Raw genomic sequence first — 22464 nt, forward strand, 5'->3', positions numbered from 1 at the left:
GATTCAGTCTGTCAGCTGGTCTCTGTCAAAGGCATTTGTGAAAACATATCGGAGTTCTTTCTGTAAGTGATACCCCTTTGTACGCTCCCTCTCCCCCACATAAGAGGTAATGTACCCTTTTTCCACATTACCAACATGCCCTCAACAACCTTCTTGGGCCCAGAAGTATCCCTGTGCGGTTGAACAAAGAAGAATCTTAGTCATGTATAGATTTACATATAAAAAAAATTATTTAAAGAAAAGAACAACAAATAAGCGGCCATTTTTCAATTGCCACGCGCTGACGGAGGCCAGCGTTCCATTCGTTGCACGCCGACCGATCATTGCCGGCATTTAAGAGCCATGGTCCTGACGCGCAGCGGCTACGTGCAGCGGTCGCGCCAATGTCGCGACGAAGGCGCGACAAAGGCAAGACCGTCTGCGACCGTCCGAGACCGACCGGGACCAGGGGACAGGACTTATGTCCAAAAAGTCTCATCCCTTATGCCCATTATACAATACTCCTCAGACCAGCTGCTTAGTTTGCGAGGTATGGTGAGCATTGATTGTAGCTTACCATGTCCTTTAGAGGCTAACTCCTTATGTAGTGGTTGTAACTACTGTTTGAATAGTCATTATTCAAACATGGGCAATAGTCCTACTGATGGTTCTAGTGATCAGGAACTTTCGGAAAATTCCCCAAGTAACAACAACATTTATAATTTTTGGAGTATTAATTGTCGCTCCCTCCCTAAACACAAGGAGGACATCTTCAATTTGCTGAACAGCGAAGAACCTGATGCTATTTTTTTGACTGAAACCTGGTTGAATGACAGGTCAGGCCCGGATGTGGCGACTGCCCTCCCCGACAATTATACTATAATGAGGAGAGATAGAATCCTTAGGAAAGCTGGAGGAATTGCGATTATTTTTAAAAGAAGCTATTAATGTAAATTGGAGGATCTTCCTCTGGCAGACTGTGAGTCTGCCCTTTTTAAACTTACCCTTTCCCCCCAGTTTACTTTATCCGGGGCACTGATTTACCGTCCCCCAGGACCGGCTGGTTCTTGGGTGTCCCTACTTCCAGATTTGATAGCCCCTTGGCTACTCAAATTGGCTAATTTTACAGTTTCAGGCTATTTAAACCTTCATTTTGAAAGTAATGAATGTTCTGCAAGTAAGGCACTGATTGCAGATTTTTCTGCGTTAAATCTACCTCTCTGTAATAAAGGCCCTACACGCATAGCTGGTCATTTATTGGACCCTATTTTTTCTAATTTGTCCAATATCAATTGTCCTCCTGCACTGCCTTTATGTTGGTCCGATCACTTTGCGGTTAAGTTTCAGTACATAACCCCACCAAAATTGTCCCCATTGTCACCTAGTATATCGGTCCGGTCCAGGAACTGGGGAAAACTGGACATAGAAAAATGTAACCAATTATTGTTAAGCAATGTCCCTTGTCTTAATTCTATATCACTTTCTTCTTTGGACAGTATTTTTAATTGGATTGCCACTGCATCTAATGCATGCCTCCCACCTTCTGTGAAAAAAAGTTATAATCACCGTCCTCCTGTCCCCTGGTTTACAGAGCAGTTGAAATCTGAAAAAAATAAGTGTAAAGCCATGGAAAGAAATTGGAGAAGGAATTACTCCTCCGAATCCAATAGAATTTATAAAGCTACGCTGAAAAAATATCATGCTTTATGTAAAATAGCACGAGCTGATTATTTGTCTTCCACTATTTTAGGGGCATAGAATTGTCCTCACACTCTATTTTCTATGGTTAAGAAGTTAGCTGGCTCAGGTACTCAACCTAGCCCGCCTGTTCTTGATGAACTGCAATGTAACACTCTCGCTAACTTCTTCATAAATAAAGTAGAACAAATTTACCTGACATTAGGGGAACCAGTGTGGCATTCCCGGTTCTGCCTAGTCCTGCTCATGTACCCACTGTGGCAGCTGAACCTCTGCTTAAATTAGAGAAGTAGTTACCTCTGGATATTGGTTCTTTTATAAAAATCCTGATGAGTATGAAATCAGGCTCTCACTGCAACCCTCTCCTGGCTTCATTACGCCTGCAAATGGAACAGCTCGCTTTGAGAGTTGTTATGGAGCTACTTAATGCCTCTCTTAGCGAGGCAGTGATGCCATCTGTCTGGAAATATGCGATGGTCATGCCTTTGCTGAAAAAGTTAAATGCGGATCCTGCTAAGTCGACTAATTTTAGGCCTATTTCCCTACTCCCGGTGTTTCCCAAAGTCTTGGAAAAACACGTGAACACCCAATTGTCTACGCCTGACTGAGACTACCCTGTTGGGCGTCACGGAAATGTTACGCCAGCGTTTGGATGTAGGCGATACAGTGGCCCTTATATTATTAGATCTAACCGCCACATTTGATACGGTTTCTCATACCGTATTAATTAAGTCTCTACATGCTCTGGGCATTTCTGGATTGGCACTTGGCTGGCTGTCCTCTTTTTTATCTGAGAGAACATTCCAGGTCTTCTCCTCCAGGGCCGCATCAAAGTCTTACTCTTCCCCCTGTGGGGTGCCACAGGGCTCAATTTTGAGCCCGCTTTTTTCAACATATATGTGCAACCTTTGGCAGTGACCACTGAAGAAGCAGGGCTGGCGCTTTTCTCATACGCCGATGACACTCAGATCATCTTTTCCTTATCGGCTGACAAGAGATCGGGTCCTTCTACCCTGCAATTGGGCTTGCGTAATATTGCATCGTGGATGCAATTTAACCTGCTGAAGCCCAAAGGGTAAAAGATGCAGGTTCTTATTTTTGGTAAACATACAGACCATTGGGGCCCTCAACATTGGCCCGTTGAAATGGGGCCTTTACCTAGGCCCTCCTCTCAGGTCCACAATCTTGGCTTCATTATCGGCAATAAATTGCAAACTGCAATTTTGCAAACTGCAGCCACCTGTTTTACCATCCTCAAATGGTTAAAGAAAATCATTTGGATGCTCCCTGTTGCTACCCAAAGGACGGTAGTCCAGGCACTTGTAACATCTCGCCTGGACTATGGAAACGTCCTCTTTTTGGGTGCAAACAGGGATGTGCTGCGATAGCTTCAGGTGGTGCAGAATTTTGCAGCCAGATTGCTGCGTAGACTTCCTAGAATGTCCAGCATGTCTAATGCCCTGAGAGAATTGCATTGGCTCAGGGTGGAAAATCGTACAAAATTCAAAGCCCTTGCTATATGTTTAGAATCAAGAATGGCTCTGCACCCAAATACTTGCAAGATCTGGTACGTCCCTATCATCCCGCCCGTCTATTACGTTCCTCCACGGAAGAGAAATTCGATATTCCCAGGATTAAATTGGCCTTCTCCTATCTTGGCCCAACCCTGTGGAACTCTTTACCTGACGTGATGCAAAAAGAGAATTTGTACCCCAATTTTCGAAAGCAATTAAAAACTTGGCTATTTAATCAATAATTCTGATCTAGGTTTTCAGAGTTTCTTTTAGGGCCTGCGCTGGGAACCCTTGTTGGGTATCTGTGTGCATTAGAAAAATAAATTAATATAACATAACATAAGACTGAAGGGAGTCTGGTGCTGTGGTCGCTGCCACGAAGTTGGGGTCACCGCTGCTCAGGACTCAGGACACAGTTAGATATGTGGGATTTGTTTGTGTTAAATAGGGTTAGTGGTACCAGAAGTATTGAAAATGTAGGAGCCTTCGATGATGTTTGATGTGGGCGGGTCGCACTGGGAGCAATGTGTTCTGCGTACTGGACTGTGTCATGTGGAATTGGGACTGTATCTGAAATTTAAGTACTGCTGACCGTAGTGTAGGTTAGAGGTAGCGATGAGGAAGGGCCTACAGCCTTGTGCATACGTTAGTGGGGCCACCGGCCTGCGTAGTGCAGGTTCAGTGGCACCACTTGTCAGAAGACTTCAATCTGTAAATACTACTTACTAATCAAAGGGAGTGAGGTGCTGTGGTCGCTGCCACGAAGTTGGGGTCGCTGCCATTTAGGATTCAGTTACACATGTGCGATCAGCTGGTGTTACAGAGGGTTAGTGGGACTACGTATCGCCGGCCTTGCATATGGAAATATGCCTCACTGGTCTGGTGCTGTGGTCGCTGCCACGGACTTGGGGTCACTGCCATTCAGGACTTAGGACACAGTTACACATGTAGTATCGGTTTGTGTTGAACAGAGTTAGTGGCAGCACGTGTCGCCAGCCTTCCATATGGAAATATGCCTCACTGATCGAAGGTAGTCTGCTACTGTCTCACGAAGTTGATGGTCACTGTTATTCAGGACTCAAGACACAGTTACACATGTGGGATCAGCTTGTGTTGAAGACGGTTAGTGGCATCGTGTGTTGACAGTGTTTCACAGTGTAGGTCAGATGTAACGGTGAGCAAGGGCCCATAGCCATGTGCATGCATTGGTGGCCCCACTGGCCAGCGTAGTACAGGCTCAGTGGCAGCACGTGTCGCTGGCCATCCATATCCTTCACTGATTAATGTGAGTCTGGTGCTGTGGTCACTGCCATTCAGGACTCAAGAACCAGTTACACATGTGAGATTGGCTTGCGTTGAACACGTGTCGCTGGTCTTCCACAGTGCAGGCCAGAGGCAGCGGTAAGCAAAGGTCCACAGGCCGGTGACGCTGACTTGAGCTGCACAGATTGGGAGCATTTGGTCTTCTCAACCCATTATAGTCTCTTACACAATTTACTTGCTACTAATCTAGAATTGTGAACCGTGTAACCCCAGTGTAGGCCGGAGGCAGCAGTCAGGATGGGCGCACAGCCACATGGCGTTGACTTGAGCTGCACAGTTCGTGGCACCTGGAGTACTGGGCGTGTGCGCACACTGCAATGATACGTGGTCTCGGAGGTCCAGAGTGGGAGCAATGTCTTGACTTGATAAGGCCACATGGAGATGACTTATGGTGCAGTGAGTTAGCAGCACCTGAAGCACACAGCGTGTACGCATCCTAGGATGAGTGGTGGGCTCGGTGGGCTGCAGTGGGTACAATGTGTGTTGCAAGCTGTACTGCGTCATATGCAATCGCCACTGCATCTGAATTGTGAGCCCTGCTGCCCGCAGTGTAGATCGAAGGCAGTAGTTAGCATAGAAATCAAGGAATGCTTTTTTGTCACTTCTTGACAAAATCAGAGGACATAGAGTACAGTACTCTGTGCAATTAATAAATCAAGGCTGAATTCAAAGTGTGAACCCTGCTGTCTGCATTGTAGATTGAAGGCAGTGGTTAGCATAGACTTCGAGGAATGCTTTTTGTTACTTCTTCTTGAGAAAATCCGAGGGCATAGAGTACAGTTCTCTGTGCAAGTAATAAATCAAGGCTGAATTCAATGCTGTCCGCAGTGTAGATCCAAAGCTGAATTCAAGTTGTGAACCCTGCTGTTCGCAGTGCAGATCAAAGGCAGTAGTTAGCATTGACATTGAGGAATGCGTTTTGTGACTTCTTCTTGACAAAATCCGAGGACATAGAGTACAATTCTCTGTGCAATTAATAAATGAAGGCTCAATTCAAGTTGTGAACCCTGCTGTCCGCAGTGTAGATTGAACGCAGTAGTTGGTACAGACATAAGTCTTCGGTGTTGTGGTGCTGGGTTCGCTGGGCTTGTGTGGAGGAGGCCCGCTGTCATGGTGGCAGCCACGTGCCAGGGTGAGGGTCGCTACTCTGGCAGACTCGTTTGTCTTCTCACAAGTGAACCACGCCCAGGGCGTGGCCTATTTATTTAAACTCTTACGCTGGTGTTGCGTACGTTGGACCAGCCCACTCCGCTTCCGCTTCAAGGGGGGGACAACACAGCTACATGACTGAGATCTTACCCACTGTCTGAGGTAATATGGTTGCGTCCACTGTGCAGTACACTACACGTATCAATACTATATCTCCACATGGAGAGGTTTGTGCTTTGCATAGTGAGGTCTGTGCAGCACATCACTGGTACACTTGGAATTGTGTGAATTATTGTTGATGGGCGACTTGCCTCCTTCACACATAGTTGGTTGCCACATGTCCGAACATTCAGCTATTGTGCGGTTGAGGGGATATTGTATTTTGGGAAGTTCCGTTGTCCTGTTTTGCGCTGCCTCGGTGGTAGTAGTGGGGGAGTGGTCGGGGGGGGTTTGGTGCTGGTGGCGTGGGGTGTTGTGGTCTTGTTGGGTGTTGGAGCTGCATGATTAGTACCTCTATCACGTGTTGGTCTTTAGATGTGGGTGTGAGTTGGGAGTAATTCACACAGTAGATAGTTGAAGTCCTTACATCAGTTGAAGGTTGATGTTAATTTGTTACTGGTAAGTGTGGCTGTCGTCTGTTTTTAGGTAGCATTGCAGATTTGGCTGGTTGTTGAAAATATGGTGAAGTGGTGTTTTCGTATTTTTTGTGCACGTGAACGCCTAGTTTGTATATCATTAGCGTTAGTCGTGGCTCTGGTTTGTGGCGATTTTGTCGGCGGAAGGTATTGATGGAAGAGTGTTGATAGTTGCAGTTTTTACCACGTTGAGAATGGGATGATAATTAAAAAAGACAGAAAAAAAAATGCTTAATGAACATTATAATTAGAAAAACCTTTGAAATTCAATGAAAAAAACATAGGTTTTACAGACGTTATAGTTAGGAAATAGCATTTAAAAAACCTCAGAAATTCACTAAAAAAACATAGGTTTCAGGGACATTATAGTTAGTTGAACCTTTGACTCACATAAAACCAGAGAAATTCGCCTGTTATAGTTAGTTGAGCTAACTATAACTTGTGCTCCCGCAAAGCACTGGTGATGACGTCACATATTACATCACTCATGACATGGTCAGTGACATCACTGATAACATCACTGATGACATCTCAAATGACATCACTGATGACATCACTGATGACATCATCCAGTAAAAAAAATGTGCGCTCGCAGTTTGTTGCTAATATGGCCCATAGTTAAATCAAGATCATTAATTCGATAAATATTCAGTTTTAAGCATCATAATTACATGTTCAAATGATTCAAAAGTCCATATTTCAGGATAAGGAAAATTAGAATGTTAACAAGAACTACATAGAGTACACAAAATAAACAAAAAATGTGTTAAATAAAGGAAATGTCTAATATAAATTAAGATGGCATAGGTTGAGAAAGAACATTTAGTTAGGCAAATAAGGTCAGACGTCAGCTTCAGAAAACTAAATAAAGATCTCTGATCAGACAATATGAATACTTAGGCTTTAAGCCTTTGTACTCATGCTGTGGAGATCAGCGGAGGTGAGAATGATCTTCTCAGTTCAACATCTCCTTCTTAGTCTAAGGAATACACACTATTATTATTCAGCAAGGCACTAATGTGCAACATTACAGCTCATTCTAACTCTCGGGAGCCAATCACATTACTCTAGACTTTGGGAGCAGGTAAACTCCCCTCTTTCTCAAGACAACACAGTAGTCCATGAATGGTTAGGAACCTATATCTAAGCAGACCTGTTGTGTCAGTTTTGACGTTTATGTTGTCCAAACGCACAGTCTTGCTGATATAGTATGAACCGTACGACAAATCCAATGTCTCACCTAAATATATCAGAAGTGCTCTGCCTTAAGCAAACCAAACTCAGTCTTCAGTTGTTAAAAGAGTTTCAATTCGCCAATCGATATCGTGTCACACAAGGTATTTTATCCCCTTCCTACCACTTTTGGAAGACATGCTTGTATAGGCTGAATGAAAACCCACTGCGTTTTTATAAGGGTGGACTGCGGAGGTGAACGAGATCAGGCCCCTTCTTGTACCTACGCTATCCCACATTCTTAGTGTAGCACTCATTATCCAGGATAAATAACATCTGGTTTCTTTGCTACTTTGCAGTCCAAGGCACTTTCCAAAGTGGGGCACCCCCCAATGTATCATCGACCATAAACCATCTTTTTTCTGGTTTCTCTTCTAGTCCAGTTAATAATAAACTGCAGTAGTAATGCTGTAAAGTCATTATTGAGGAGGTTGGGCACACCCATCCCTCTCTGTTTAGTTGCCTGCATGCTCTGGTGTTTATTAACATTTCCCATCTTCTCCTGCCAATTAAAGTCTGAGCACTAGGCTTGGAGCTTTGCAATGTAGTCTTTGGCTATGTGCAATCTTATTGATTAGAATACATAGAGCACCCTCGGTAGCATTGTCAATTTGTTGGTGCCTAGTCGCCCAAAGAATGGCAAGATCATATAGCACTAGCCCCAACGTCAACTTTCAATACTCTTTTGAATTTTGCAAAATAGTTTTCTATAGTTTTTGCTAAATACAGCCCCAGATAATTGATAGAGATGTCAGCCTACCACAAGGGGATAAGGTCCTCTATATTCAGAAGTTCATGTTTATGCAGGGTAATTGAAAACCCCAATACCTTCTGGCGTTCCCTTAGTGCATTCATAAGATGAGTTAAGGACTTTCTAGCTTCTGTTAGAGAGAGCAGAGTATCATCAGTGAACATGATGAGCTAGGATTCCCCAGCGTAATGCCCTTTGTCAAATTCTTTCACTTGATCCTCTGGCCAACCGTTCTAGAGTCAGTGCAAACACAGGGGTATGTGTTGTGGTAATGTCCACCCCTGCATGGCGCCCCGTTAAATGGATGTCAACCAGCAAAGAGTGCTATTGACTTTAAAATATAGCCTTGGTAGATTGATATCCTTCCAGAACCCAACCACAATGGTGCTTTTACAAGCCCTTTGCGCTGCCGGTGTGTCACTTGTTTGCACACACCGGCTGCACAGTGTGCCTGCCCATATTTACAAGACCACGTAAAGCCACCCTGGATGGCTTTTCATGGCCTTGTAAACATGGTCCCCTATCACGCATTGCTTTGAGTGAAAGGAGCCTTCCGTGCGTGATGCTGTGGGTGTTCCCACGCAACATCCATGGAACCTGCTGCATTCCTAGATTTACATCGTTTCGGAAACCTGGGAATGCGTCAGATTCCAATGCCTCCCCAAGGGAGGCGTAAGGGTGGCGCAACGAGGAGAAATACCTTTATTTCCCCTTTTTTTTCATTTTCTATGTGTGCTGCATTTTGCCATGGGTGCCTGCATTGGTGCATGGCACCCCATCGTGTATCAGCGCCGGGGAAAAGGACAAAAATATTCTGTATCTTTTCGTTTGACGCATGGCAGTGCAGCAGAAAGCCTTGCTGTGCTGTCTTGCTTCAAAATATTGAAAATGAGGCCCAACATTCCTCACTGAAGTTCATTGCTTGTAGGGTATCCACTATAAAGCTCTAACAACAACAGTGGATTTAGGGTCCTAATGAAGGTTTTATAGACCTCAGAGGCAAAATCATCCCTTTATAATCAAGGTAGGTGGTAGAGCTACCTTTTTTGGACTGTTCTCATGACTATGTATCTTGTGATTGAGGCATGAAAGGATATCCAGCAATCTCTTTGTTCCTAGTCCAATCGCTCTCACCCTATTTTCATCTGTTTCGCTCCTGCTCCTGGATGGCATCTAGAAGGCCTGCATGTACTTTTTTTATGTCCCTTCCCTCTTTCCCTATGAGGACCCTACCGATGCACATATTAAATCTCTTTGAGCTGTTCGCCAGTTTCTCCTGTGTTTTTCATAGGATTATTACCTGCTCTTTCAGGGTTATTAAATGGGCCCTCTATTCCTTCAGGTCCAGAATTCTTCCATTGTTTCCAGTGAGTTTACTATGGTGCCTAATTTCTGCATATCTTTTCTCACTTCTTTGAGGGTCTCCCTCAAGTCAGTTGACATTTCTTCTAACTCCTCTTTTATTTCTGAGAAACACTACTTTATTTTGTGACTTGCTTGACATCTGTGTGTCTATTAACATCTGTATTCTGTGTGCTTGGTTTGTTGGAGGACCCTCTGATCTTTTGGTGAGGGCCTGCTGTAACAAATATTTGATGTTGCTGTCTCTTTTATTCCTAGCTGCTGCCATTTTTTATTTTTATTTATTGTGCAGCTTGTAACAGTGAAATTTTACAACCCCTGTGTGGGGCACAGCAGTTCTGCTAGGTCATATATGCAGTAAAAGCAATTTTTCATGAACTTAAAAAAAACATTCAGCAATAGAAACACACCCCTCTACCATCCCCCTAACCCTGGCACTTGAATGTATCTATGGAACCCCTTGAGACAGATAAAGGTAGACATAAACACTGATCATTAGGTTGACACCCCTCCCACCGCTTCAAGTATTTAGTACAGTAGTACAGTTCCTTACTGTAAATCTGGCTTTCCTAAAAGTTATCCCATTAGTGGGGCCCAGAAATCCTTAGGGCGCGAGGCTTCTGGCAAGTCCTCTGCATAGATCCCAAGTTGGTCCCTGCAATACAGTAGGTCTTGGATCCACCTTTTTACTGTTGGTAAAGCCTTGGCCCCCCAGCATTGCGCAATCGCCCGTTTGGCAAACAACGTGGAGATTGCCACCAGCCGTCTATTGCATGGCTTGAGATTTTTCACTCACCCCAAAATGCAGACATTAGGCGTACACTGCACAGACTCCAGCACCACCTCCATGAGCACATTCACAATCTTAACCCAGAAGGCCTGAATACCAGCACAGCTCCATGCAAGATACAAGAAATCTCCTTCCTCCTGCCCACACTGCACGCAATTAGCACTGTCCCACAGCCCGAATCTGCGCAGCTGAACGGGGTTATAATAGATCTGTTGTAAATATTTGAAGTGTATGATGCAGAGGTTAAAGTTTGCAGTCAGGCGTCCTGTTACGTTGCAGCAAAATGTCCACGCATCCAGGAAAAGGGTGTCCCCTAGCGCTGTGTTCCATTTATTATAGGAGGGATTGTCTAGTGGGTCTCGCTCCCTCTAAGAAGCATTATATAGTCTGGTAATAAAGCTACTTCGTGAGTCGCTGGCTAGCAATGCCTGTAGTGCCAGGAAAGTTTTCGGTTCAGCTAGATAAGCAGGATATACTGCACAGACAGCCTGTCTCATACACACATAAGTGAATCCTAACATCAGAGCCGGACCCTGCCCCTCCTGTATAGTGTTAAGAGATATGAACTGGCCGTATCTATACAGGTCAGCTAATTTTACAATTCCTACACCTGCCAGTGTGCGCAGCGCTGCCTGCTCCTGGGCGGCAGAGATGTTTGGGTGTGTCGCAATCGGGTGCTTCGAGGCATAAAGGTAGCTCAGCTGTGCCCACTCAGCCAGGGCCTGCCAGGCCCACGCAGTGCAAAGTACCGGATTGATCTCCGTCCACGGTCCTCCGTGTCCGCCCATCAACGTCGCCGCTACCAGCGGCACAGGGAGGATTGAGTCTATCTCTAACACTAGATGCGGCTGAAACCGCTGTGGATAAAACCAAAAATGCACAACCTGTGCCTGAGCGCACAAATAGTAAAGCCGCAGGTCAGGGGCTTCGAATCCTCCTCTCTCAAACGGCTATACCAGCACTTCCCAACTGCAGCGGGGTTTCCTACCGCCCCCTACAAAGGAGAGCAAGGCTGATCGAAGTGTGTTAAAAAGTGCAAGGTTGAGGCGAATCGGAATATTAATAAACAAATAGAGAAGCTTTGGCAGGATCGTCATCTTGACGACTGCTATTCGATCGGCTGAAGAAAGCAGCAGTGCGGCCCACCGTGCCACCCGATCAGTGATTTTAGTGATGGCGCGGCCATAATTCATGGCCATTACCATTTCTGGGTCTCGATGCAGTCATACACCTAGGTACCGAACCGGGTCAGTAGACCACGCCAGGGGGAAGTCCCAATCCACCTCACGTGTACCAGCCGTCAATGGGAACGCCTTCGATTTTGCCCAGTTGATACCAAGGCCCGAGTACCTTTCAAACTTTATGTACTCTTGAGGCAATTCAGATAAATATGTGGCTGGCAATCGGACATATAACAACATGTCATCCGCATACAACGAGTCCACCAACGGACGTTGACGGAACCGCAGCGCTGTCTGAGCATGCCTCTGACGCAATGTACAGGTCAGTAGCTCAAGTGCGAGCGCGAAAAGGATTGGCGACAGAAGGCAGCCCTGTTGCATGCCGCTGTAGATCAGGAAGGCGTCACCCAGCCATTCACGCGTATTTGGGCCCATGGCTCAGAGTATAACAGGTGAACCCACTTAAGGAAAAAGGGTGGCAGACCCATGCGCAATAGGACAGTAAACATATATTCCCATTGCAGGGAATCAAATGCCTTCGCGGGCATCAAGTAGGACCGCCACAGCCTGGAAGTCCGAATCAAAGTAGTGCAGGGTAGCAAACACAGTGCGGAAGGTTGTGCATGGTTGATCTAGCAGGGACAAACCCCGACTTGTCGTGCAGTACCAGATTAGGAACTAAGGGCTGGAGCCTACTAGCAATCATTTTCACCAAGATTTTGGCACCAATGTTAATCATGGAGAGCGGCCTCTAGGAGTCACAGGCATTGGCCGCCTTGTCCGGTTTTAAAAGCATCACTATAAGGGCCTCCCTAAGAGTGGGCGGGTATGTACCCAAGTCATATGCCTCCGCAAAGACATCTCGTAGTCTAGGGGCTAGATCTTCTGCATAGGCCTTGTAAAACCCTCTCAGGAGCCCATCAAGGCCCGCAGCTTTACATGTTGGGAGTGACATGATGGCTAGTTTGACGTCATTGACATCACATAGCTGCGTGAGGTATTCACGCTGGTTTAACGATAGCCAGCCAAGCGCGATAGCATCAAGATAGGAGTTAATATCTGCTGCCTGAGCATGAGGTCACCTGCCATAAGTCCAGAGTAATAGGCCAGCACCACCTTGCTTCTTATCTCCGGTGTGGTATAGTGCGCCTTCCCCTTTCTCCGTAATAGCGCGCCGTGCTACGACGCGACCTATGGGCCATTTCCTGGTCCACGGTGTCATTGTGCTCGGTGACCAGTTCCCAGTTCCCGTATCACAGCCAGCTTTTCTGGAACCGGTTGTCTGTCGTAGTCACGTTCCAGAGTGGATATTTCCACCGCTAGTCGATCTATTCTGCGACTGAGGTGCTTCAAGACCCCAGCCCGCGCACCAATACACACGCCACGTATTGTGACTTTAAACGCTTCCCAAAGCAAGCCTGCGCTATCTACAGTGCCCTCATTTTCCTAAAAAAAATTGTGAATCGCCTCTCCCACATCACTCTTGAATAACAGATCAGACAATGAAGATTGCTGCAGCCTCCACATGAACAGGGGCCTTTCACACTCAGGGATGCGCAGTTCGAATAATACCGGAGAGTGATCTGATAATGTTTTTGCCAAGTGCCGAACGTCAGTAACCCACGTGCAGACGACCTCGGACGCAAGCCAATAGTCCAAGCGGGACAAGGTACCATGGACTGTAGATACAAAGGTGCTCTCCTGTGCCCCAGGATATCGCAGCCGCCACACGTCGTGTATGTTCCCGGGCCTCTAATAGACCTAGCAGTGCATCCGTCACGAGTCTATGTCGGGGGACTCCACCACCCAACCTGTCCACCTATACATCTAGACAAGTATTAAAGTCACACCCCAAAGAATCACGACATGAAGGAAGCTGGAAATACAGCGCCACACATCCGCAAAAAAGGAGTGGTCATCAACATTCGGTCCATACACATTCACCAGCAACACTTCCACAACGCCAAGCCTGCCATGCACCAGCGCGAGTGTGCCTTGATCGTCAATTTCCAAGCCTAGTATAGTGAAGGGGACCCCTTACTTGATTAATATGAGCACTTCGCTGGAGTATGAAGAGTATGAAGATGCAATAGGGACCCCCGCCCAGCTCGTGCCTATATTATTATCAGTGCGTGATGTAAGATGCATCTCTTGTAGAAATGCTACCTGGACACCTAACCTGTCCAGATGGGCTAGAACAGAGCAAATTTTCTTGGGGCTATTCAAACCACGCACATTCCATGTAAGGAATTTTACATTACCACCTATGTCCTGCGGTAAGGATATAGTTAGAACAGTGTAATGTCAAGTTACCGTAATGTGCCGCCAGGGTTCAACAACCTTGCCAGTCAAAAGTGCCATCCAACCTTCCCCCTCATTCCCCCTCCTGACCCCCAACCCACTTCAGCGGCCCCAACATGCCGAGGCCATCCCTCCCCAGAGCACACAAACCCCAACAATAAGATATGACTGCTTGAAACAAGTGGGGTACTCCCATGTGGGGAACTCCAGAGAGTTACTTGCCTCCCATTGGTAGGAGGTGGCTGATCAGGACTATATACCGGTGCTAAATGAGAACTGATATGACAAAAAAATACAGAGTGTATCAAATGCAAACAGCTTGTGGGGATCAGTGTCCCTGCAGCAGGCCTATAGGAAAGAGCATTAAATGTTTGCTGCATAGTGAGAACAGCCCATAAACTAGCATATAGGGCATCAGACAGAAGCCCAATCTACCACCACGGTACCAATCACTGTTCCTCCTCATCATGATCAAATTGGGCCTCGTTTCACTTACTCAGTGTGCTCCATCTCCGCCATGGGGGTGGAGAAGATTTTTGACTCTCCCACCTGGCCTATACATAGGTGGGCGGAATACAGCATGGCATAAAACAACCCTCAGACTGGAGAAATTTCGTATCAAGAACCTGTACCTCCAGGGGAGCAGCATCACAGTAGTTAATCTGCTGTGGGGTGTCGTAAAGGACTGTTCATAAGTTCGTGCCCCCCGCGTGTGGGATAGGAAACCAAGAAATACAGGCTATCGCCACTCCACTAGCAGTCACCTACTTGCGGAATAACATGACACATGTGGAGCATGTTGTAACATAACCCTCAGGGCCAATCAGTCCACGCCATCGTGATGACCCTCTGAACAAAGTTATATGACATCTAGCATAAACCCAGGGCCAGATGGGCTAATATGGTAGGGAGTAATAATCAAACTTTTCGTCAAGGTGTGACCCATGATGCAGGGTGCTAACATCGACATAGTACATCACTACTCAGTTCGGTACTGCTCCTCCTCATCTGATTCAGCCAGGATCTCACTGCGCCGTCTCTTCTGCTTTTTCACGTGCTCCATCCCTGCCTTGGTGTGTAGTGAAAATATTGAATTTTCCCTCTTGTCCAATCCATAAGCGGCCAGGGTACAGCATGGCGTAAGGAATGTCCTTGGACTGCAGGAGTTTCTTCACAGCACCAAACTCCTGCCATGCTGCCTGTACCGCGACGGTAAACTCAGGGAAGAAAGACAGCTAATTCTCATAGTGGCTGATGGTACCCTTGTCCCTGGGGAGTCTCAACATAGCGTCCCGGTCCCTGTAGTTTAATAGCCGAGCAATTATAGGGCGAGGTGGGGCACCCGGTATTGGCCTCGCCACCAGGTAGCGGTGGGCTTGCTCGACTATAAACATTGCGGACAAGTTCTCAGGTCCAAAGATATCCTTGATCAGTGCCTCGATGAAGGTCTCCATCCTGCCTGTATTTGTGGACTCTGGTAGGCCCGTAATTCTAATGTTATTGCGATAGGACCGAGCCTCCAAATCTTCATTTTTTGCTTGTATAAGCGCCAGTACCTTTTCCATGCTGTTGGCCTTGTCCGCGACCACACTGAGGCCATCCTAATTAGTGGAGACCCTCAGCTCTATCTCCCCCATTCTCGCGTTCTGCTTTTCCAGCCGGAGGACATATGGACAAGTCTGTGATTAATTGCCAACATGTACCCGTCTATAGCCTGAAGACTCTTCTGCATGGCATTCAGCGTTGTCTCCAGTGTGGAGGGGCATCGCCCTGATAGTCCGCCTCCGAGTCAGAGGCTGCTTTTTGCTGCGTTTTGGTAGTTTTGCTCACCTCAAATGTGAGGCGGGTTGTGACCTGTCTGTTTTCCCCATGTTACCTAGTAGGCTGGGCAAGACTTGAAAGCAGCAGTCTGTGTTGCGGCATGAGACTTGTGCGAAGTTCTTGGGCCCGTGCTATTAATACGTTCGCGCAAGCAAGTGGCAACGTGTCATTTAAGTTCTATGCAGCAATCACACAGGGTGCTTGAGCCAGTATAGGGCTATAAGTGCCATTCTGTAGTATGGTGAATACCTCCGCGCTAGTGGTGCTCAATAGTGCCAGTGTCTCAAGTGTCAGCAGTTGGGTGCACAGATCCACCACCTGAAGGATGACCAGTGTGTCCACGAGAGAGGAGCTCCAGTATTTCAGCCACACCACCTTGTGCACGCAGGCCCCATGACCCCGCTGACCGCTGCGTGCCTGTCGCAGAACGGGAGTAATGCGGGTATTTGTGCCAGTGTACAGATGACTCGGCGCCTCCTTGCAGCGCATGGCCCAGCGCCTAGGCCCACACCCGCCGCCGCAGCCACAGGCCTAAGCAAAGCCGCACCCTCACCCTCACTCACCACCACCAGCTGCAAGCACCGGCAACCTCCAGGGTGACAATCCGGCCTTTCCGGGGGCCCAGCATCCACGGAGCTCCAACCAGCCTCCCTCCAGTCATCAGGGTCGATAAATAAACAATGTGTGGGATGCCAGCCCTCCAGATAGTCAGAGCAGTGGGGCCCCGCCGCTCAGTCCCTGCAATGTTGCCCCCAGTCACAGAATCCCTCCACAGGGCCTGCCGGCCCCCCGCTGATGCAGCAGAGGCACGGGTCAAGCAGCGCGGGCAGTCTCAGAGCCCCGTCGCCAGAAGTAATTTCGCAGAGGCCCACAGCCAGGCACGCACACCTCCTGCTGGTGTCCAGTTGTCATGGTCGATCGGCCGCTGCAGCCTCCGTTTGACAGCTCACCATGCAACTTTGCTCAGCTGCGGCTACTTGTCTCCGGCTCTCCGCACTCCAGCCAGCGGGCCGGCTCAGTCCCTGATGCTGGCGGCCGCCATGTGGTTTGCTGCCAGGGTGGTCCAATCTTTGCCAATAGCAGCCACTACAGAGGCCCCCAAGTGTCAGCGGACCCCCAGCCCGAGGTACGGTGTTTTGCCGTGCAGAGCGACCCTTTTTAGGTATGTGATGCATTTTATTGGCGCGGATAGTGGTCGGGCAGAGCAGCACTAATGTGCAGCCATCTTACCTGGTGCCCTCTAGCGTCCCAGCTGCTGTCATTTTGAGTGTGTAAGTTTTATTGGTTGTCAAAAGGCAATCGAACCATGGACCACCGTTTGTTCACTCCTTGATAAGATTGTTCTGGCACGTGGTCAATGCAGCCATTGCCATTTTCCCTATGTTAGCATGAGCCGGTTGCTACACAAACTTATTTTGCTTTGTGCCACACTGCAACTTTCACATAGAACATGCTGTTGTTTTGTGTTCTGTTCTTTCCTGGGATTTAGTCTGAACATTGCAGTCGAGGTCAAACAACAATGCCCCTTAATATTCTGTTCTGGTCAGGCCCTAGCACCTAGACAAAACATCCAGATGCAGCTGTTTTTTAGGAACATGTACTTTGGTCATATAGGTATACACTGATAAGTAACACACACACTTGGAGAGGGATCTTTCCAGAGAGGGTAGCCTGACAGCACCTGTGATGTCGATCTTCCATCTGTAGACTGAGGTACGGGGTCTGCTGTGAACACCTAGAGATATTCTAATATATAATCGTTTGCCTTCTATAGAAGGGGAAGGAGGTTAGGCTACACTGTCATATATAATGACAGAATATTTTTCTACCCCCACCTTCCCCCAACACTGTTCCCTACCAGCTGCCACTGGCTGCATCTCCCCCAAGATATTATACGAGGACATCTGCACCAGGCTATGCTCCAGTGAACGTTGTCGGATGACCTGTGAAATGAAGTTGGATCTGTGTTCAGAATAGATGGACTATCCAAAACCTCTCTGTGGAGCCAACGAGGAACTGTAACAGAGATGGGTTACAGTATTACTCAATCCCAGGTTTACTATCTTTAGTAAATAGGGTAACGGGCCAAATTGCCTGGTTGAATGCTTGGGACCGCCTATGATCCACCCATTGGAATGCCTCCCAAGTTGGAATGTAATGTAATGCATTGCTTAACAAAGCAACATTTCATTACCAGCCAGACAAGGCAGCGCAAATCTCCCCTTGCGTGTCTTGTAAATAATACAGAAGCCTTTACATTTTTCTTCCATCGCCTTACCCAACGCAAAGACAATGCAAATGCTTGATACATTTCGGCATGAGTGTGCATTTGACTACGAGTCTGTAGGCTGCATCTATGCTGGATTCATGCCATCTCCTGTTTCCATAAGGGGCGAACCCAAAGCTAGCAAAGTAGCAGAAGGTGAATGGAGGGTGTAGTGGCTTCAGGAAGAATTGCACCGAGAGACACTGACTTGTATGACTTTTAGAATTGTTTACATCTGTTTTTATCAAAGTGCTGTCTTTCCTTGAAAAGCCAAGTACAGGTCTGGATACTGGAGTTATATTGTGTCTGTTGGTTGAATGTTGAATGCTGAGCTCTAGCACCCCAGGCTACCTTTTTGAAAAGCCTGTGACTGCTCTCCCCGTTACACTGCTAGTTAAGTGTGGAGGGGGTGTACTTGCCTCAGTTTGCAGAGGCATAGCAGGACAGGCCCAAGACATCAGTGGCAACCACCCTCAACAGCCCCTATCTACTCTGCCCCCCTACTCCAAACGGGGTCTGACAATGGTACCTGAGGAATTCTTGCGACAACTACAACGATTGCATAATAAATCTAAAATGGTAACGCATGGGTCATGCATTAAATGCAATATATGTTTAATTTTAGGGTGCTCTGATGTTAGTATTTGGGAGCAGATATGACAAAAAACCTAAGCATAAGTTTGTCCGGAATTTACTAAATTAGGAGAAGGAATTGTACATTTTAAACATGACCGAGCAGAGTTTTATATCAAAATACTTTCTTTTGAAAATCAAAGTATTCTGAAGAAAGATATATTTGTATAGAGCACCGTACCACGGAGTAACTGTATAGGCATCACTCATTTTATTGTTTGTGTTTTAGCCAAAACTGCAGCGCCTGAGATAGTGTCAGTGAAACCAATGCCAGGCTTGAAGCAAATGCTTGAAGTACTCTGGAAGAGGCCTCTACTAGCACCAAATGGCCTTCCTGTAAAGTGTGTTCTGAGATACAGAAGTGCAAACAGCAATGAATCGGTAAGCAAAGATTGAGGTTTGTTGTACTTTATGATATGAGATCATGTAGTTAAGTGACCTCCTAATGGTATTTTGTTATGCACCTATTACAAAACTAAATTGTGTACTCCTCAATTGCAACTTCTTGAAATAATCAGGTAATACTTTGTACTGTCAAATCATTCAGGTTATTTTGTTAACTGTAAACTCATGACAATATTCACATGACCCGTCTCTTTCCATAAACAATCAATGTAAGATTATAGTTATTATAATTGTCAAAGAGGCTATTTGGAACAATTCACTTTTTAGTCTCACATCACAGCACTTCCGGTTTCACTATTCATGGGATATGATTGATATTTCATATGCCAACACAAGGAGTAATTGAAAAGAAAGACAAAGTGCTTTATAGAAAATCCCAAATAAATTAATGAAGTATTATGTTAAGTAGGATTATGCAAAATGATAGTAATTTCACGTAACAAGATTTTAGCAAAATTACAGAGATTATGCCATATTGCGTAATTTCGAGGAGAAATTTTCATTCAAGGTGTACAGTTTGGGTGATCTATGAAGGCTAGTGGCATTTCAAGTAGATGTTGTAACAGATTGGACCATTTGGGGTATTTTTGAGTGTAAAACTACAAATTACTACTATACAAGCAATAGTATTTTGAATGTGAGCCAAAGTTTCTTTAACATTGGAAATCAACAAACATTTCAAGTAGATTTTTTACAACAAACAGACAGTATGGGTAATTTTGTAATTTTTAAGTACAAAACTAGAAATCCGATGCAGAAGCAGTATTTGAAGGTGAGCGGCTGGAAACCAACACGAAATTACATTTTCGAGTTGAATTTTTACCCAAATGGAACATTTGGTGATTCCTCAGAGTGGAGGTCGTCAGTTCCACCAAATCACAGTGAATGGCATTCCTGTCACTACTGTAAGAGATACTTGTGCCAGTCAGACCATGGACGTGAAAAGACTGATTTCCTCAGAGCAGTGTCCGCCAGGAGAAGTATGCAGGGTGACCCAGCACATGGGCAGGACATTGTCTGCCTAATTGCCTTGGTCTCCCAGGAATGGGGCAGGGGAGTGGGCCAGAGGAGGGTCATTGTCAGCTCCCAGATTCCCATTGACTGCATCCTGGAGAATGTACTACCAACAATAATAGATGATCTGGGTTGGGTAGACGCTCTAGTTGCAATAATGTCAAAAAGGAGGGGTTTGGCCCAAAGAATTAGAGGGTAGGTAGGGCCAGTTATACTACATAAGAAAAAAATTACCTATGCCTCTAGTGACTTCACAACACTTATTCATATGAAGTAAGATGAACGCAAACTAATACGTTTACCTTAGCAGTAATTTCTGCCTTTTATTTCATTATTTTTTTTAATTTAATATCGAAATACCACATTAGTACTTACACAGTGAAAATGAACAAAGTGAAAATGTGTTTTGACATACAATTACAAATAAACTCCTAACAATCAAACATCAATACAAACGAATGAAATGTCACAAAGAACAATCAATATATACACAATATGAAATACAAAGTTGTCATACAAAATGATAAATTAGACAACTAACACCCTTATATTTAGGATAAATTAATTCCTCTGAAATATCAGGGACATAAGGGGGTGTATTTGCAATATTTAACCAAAGAGTTGAGTTCCTTTGTCTGCCGACGCGTTTCGAGTGCCGGTTAAATCAATTACCGCACTCTCATCAGGGCTGGGTTAGTCTTTCTCACGAACAGACTGTTTGTGACAAAAAAGGGGGAGAAGGGTTTGAGTTTTTATTAAAAAAGGGCGCTTCCCAAAACCCTAATTCTTAGGTAGACAATCTTTAGGCATAGGTAATTTTTTTCTTATGTACTAGTTGCAATAATAGCACAGGTTTCTGGGGGTACCATTCCAAAACTGAGAGTACGGAGGTCAAGATGGAGAGTAAGGTGCAAAGGTGTGTCCATGGCGCATGGTCGCACATTTCTCCACTGACGTTAGGGAAGGGGGAGGAGAGTACCATATTGCTGCAAATATGGTGCTCTCATTCTCTCTCCTCACAAAGCACAGCACATCATTTGACAAACTGGTAAAGCTGGCCCATGGGGTCACCCCTGGAAGTACTGACCTGCCAGACGCCTGTTCAGCCACATTGTACAGACCATAGACTGAGATGCCAGTCTCAGGATCCCACCTCTAATATGGCGGAACGGAGAGTGGAAGTGGGGAGCCTATCACCTGGTGATGTTTCTCCCCACTCTGAGAAACGTATGAGAACAGAGGAACCTTAAGAGCAAGTGGGGGACTCCTTGCCATCCTCAAGGCTGGAAGTGAGGCCTGCCCAAAGACCCAGATTGGAATCTCCACCCGGCAGTGGATGGCCACGACCCTGGCTCTTGACAATGAGAGCTGTCAGTGGCCTCTGTTGGTTCCAATGTAATTCCAATGTTATCCTATGGGAGATATAGGCCTTGCAGTGGTGAAAAACTATTTTAAAACATTTTCACTACCAGCACATGTAAAACTTAAAAGTACCGGTCCTGATTTTTAAATACATTGCACCCTGCCCTCTGGGCTGTCCAGGGCCTACCCTAGGTGTGTCTTGTATGTATTAAAACAGAAGGTTTGAGCCTGGCAAAAGGTTTATTTTGCCAGATCAAACGCTACTTTAAACTGCACATGCAGGATCTGAATGGGAGGCCTGGGATTTTGAAAGGGCTACATAAGACGGTGGCACAACCAGTGCTGTGGGCCCACTAGTAGCATTTAATTTACACGCCCTTGGTATATGAAGTGCCACTTTAATAGGTACTCATAAATAAATTAAGTGTGCCAACTGGGGATAAGTCAATATTACCATGTTTAGAGGAGACACCACAAGCCCTTTAGCACTGGTTAGCAGAGTCTTAATACCAGTATTCTGGATCTGTTTCAGCATTTCTGGCAAAACAGCCAATGAAGGGGTGCCGTTTGTTCTGTTATATACTCCAGCAAAGACTGTACCCCAAGTTGTGCAGTCTCCCACAGGGGGGCCATCCCCAAGCAAATAGTGAGTATTCTATGTTTTTCTTGTAGGCCCATATGCGGAAACCGCGTCTAAAGCTGCCTTGTTTTATGTGCAATCCAGAACAGAATCTCCTCCCATCTGACAGGAACTTTGCCTATGACGGCATTTAGTGTTTTTGGGCTGACAAATGTGGCTGTGCAGCATGACCGGTCCATGCAGGGTTAAGTGTTAGTGTTTGCGTAACAAACTGTTAAGCATCTGTATGTTGTTATTAAATCTTTGAACAGTGTTGTCACATGTGCTGTTGATACATTGTCAACATTAGGATGCAGTGTGTATCCGGCTAAGGCTGGCCATGTCACGCCCTCGTTGCTAAGGGGATCGAGTATAACGTTTTCTGTTGTGTGTGGTAGGGCACCATTAAACCAATGTCAATGTTCTTT

The 22464-nt window shown here is 46.0% G+C and overlaps 1 protein-coding gene across 2 annotated transcripts in view; it reads left to right on the forward strand.

Annotated features, from left to right (window-relative positions):
• IL31RA (interleukin 31 receptor A) overlaps window positions 1–22464 on the forward strand; it is a 1277572-nt gene that overhangs the window by 667240 nt on the left and 587868 nt on the right. For both annotated transcript variants that reach the window (XM_078675103.1, XM_078675104.1), the window contains exon 6: window positions 18866–19017. In XM_078675103.1, the coding sequence (XP_078531229.1) occupies window positions 18866–19017 (152 nt within the window). The remainder of the gene's footprint in view (window positions 1–18865; window positions 19018–22464) is intronic.

Source organism: Lissotriton helveticus, chromosome 2_1 (assembly GCF_964261635.1).
Source record: "Lissotriton helveticus chromosome 2_1, aLisHel1.1, whole genome shotgun sequence".
In the NCBI taxonomy this organism is placed as follows: Eukaryota; Metazoa; Chordata; class Amphibia; order Caudata; family Salamandridae; genus Lissotriton; species Lissotriton helveticus.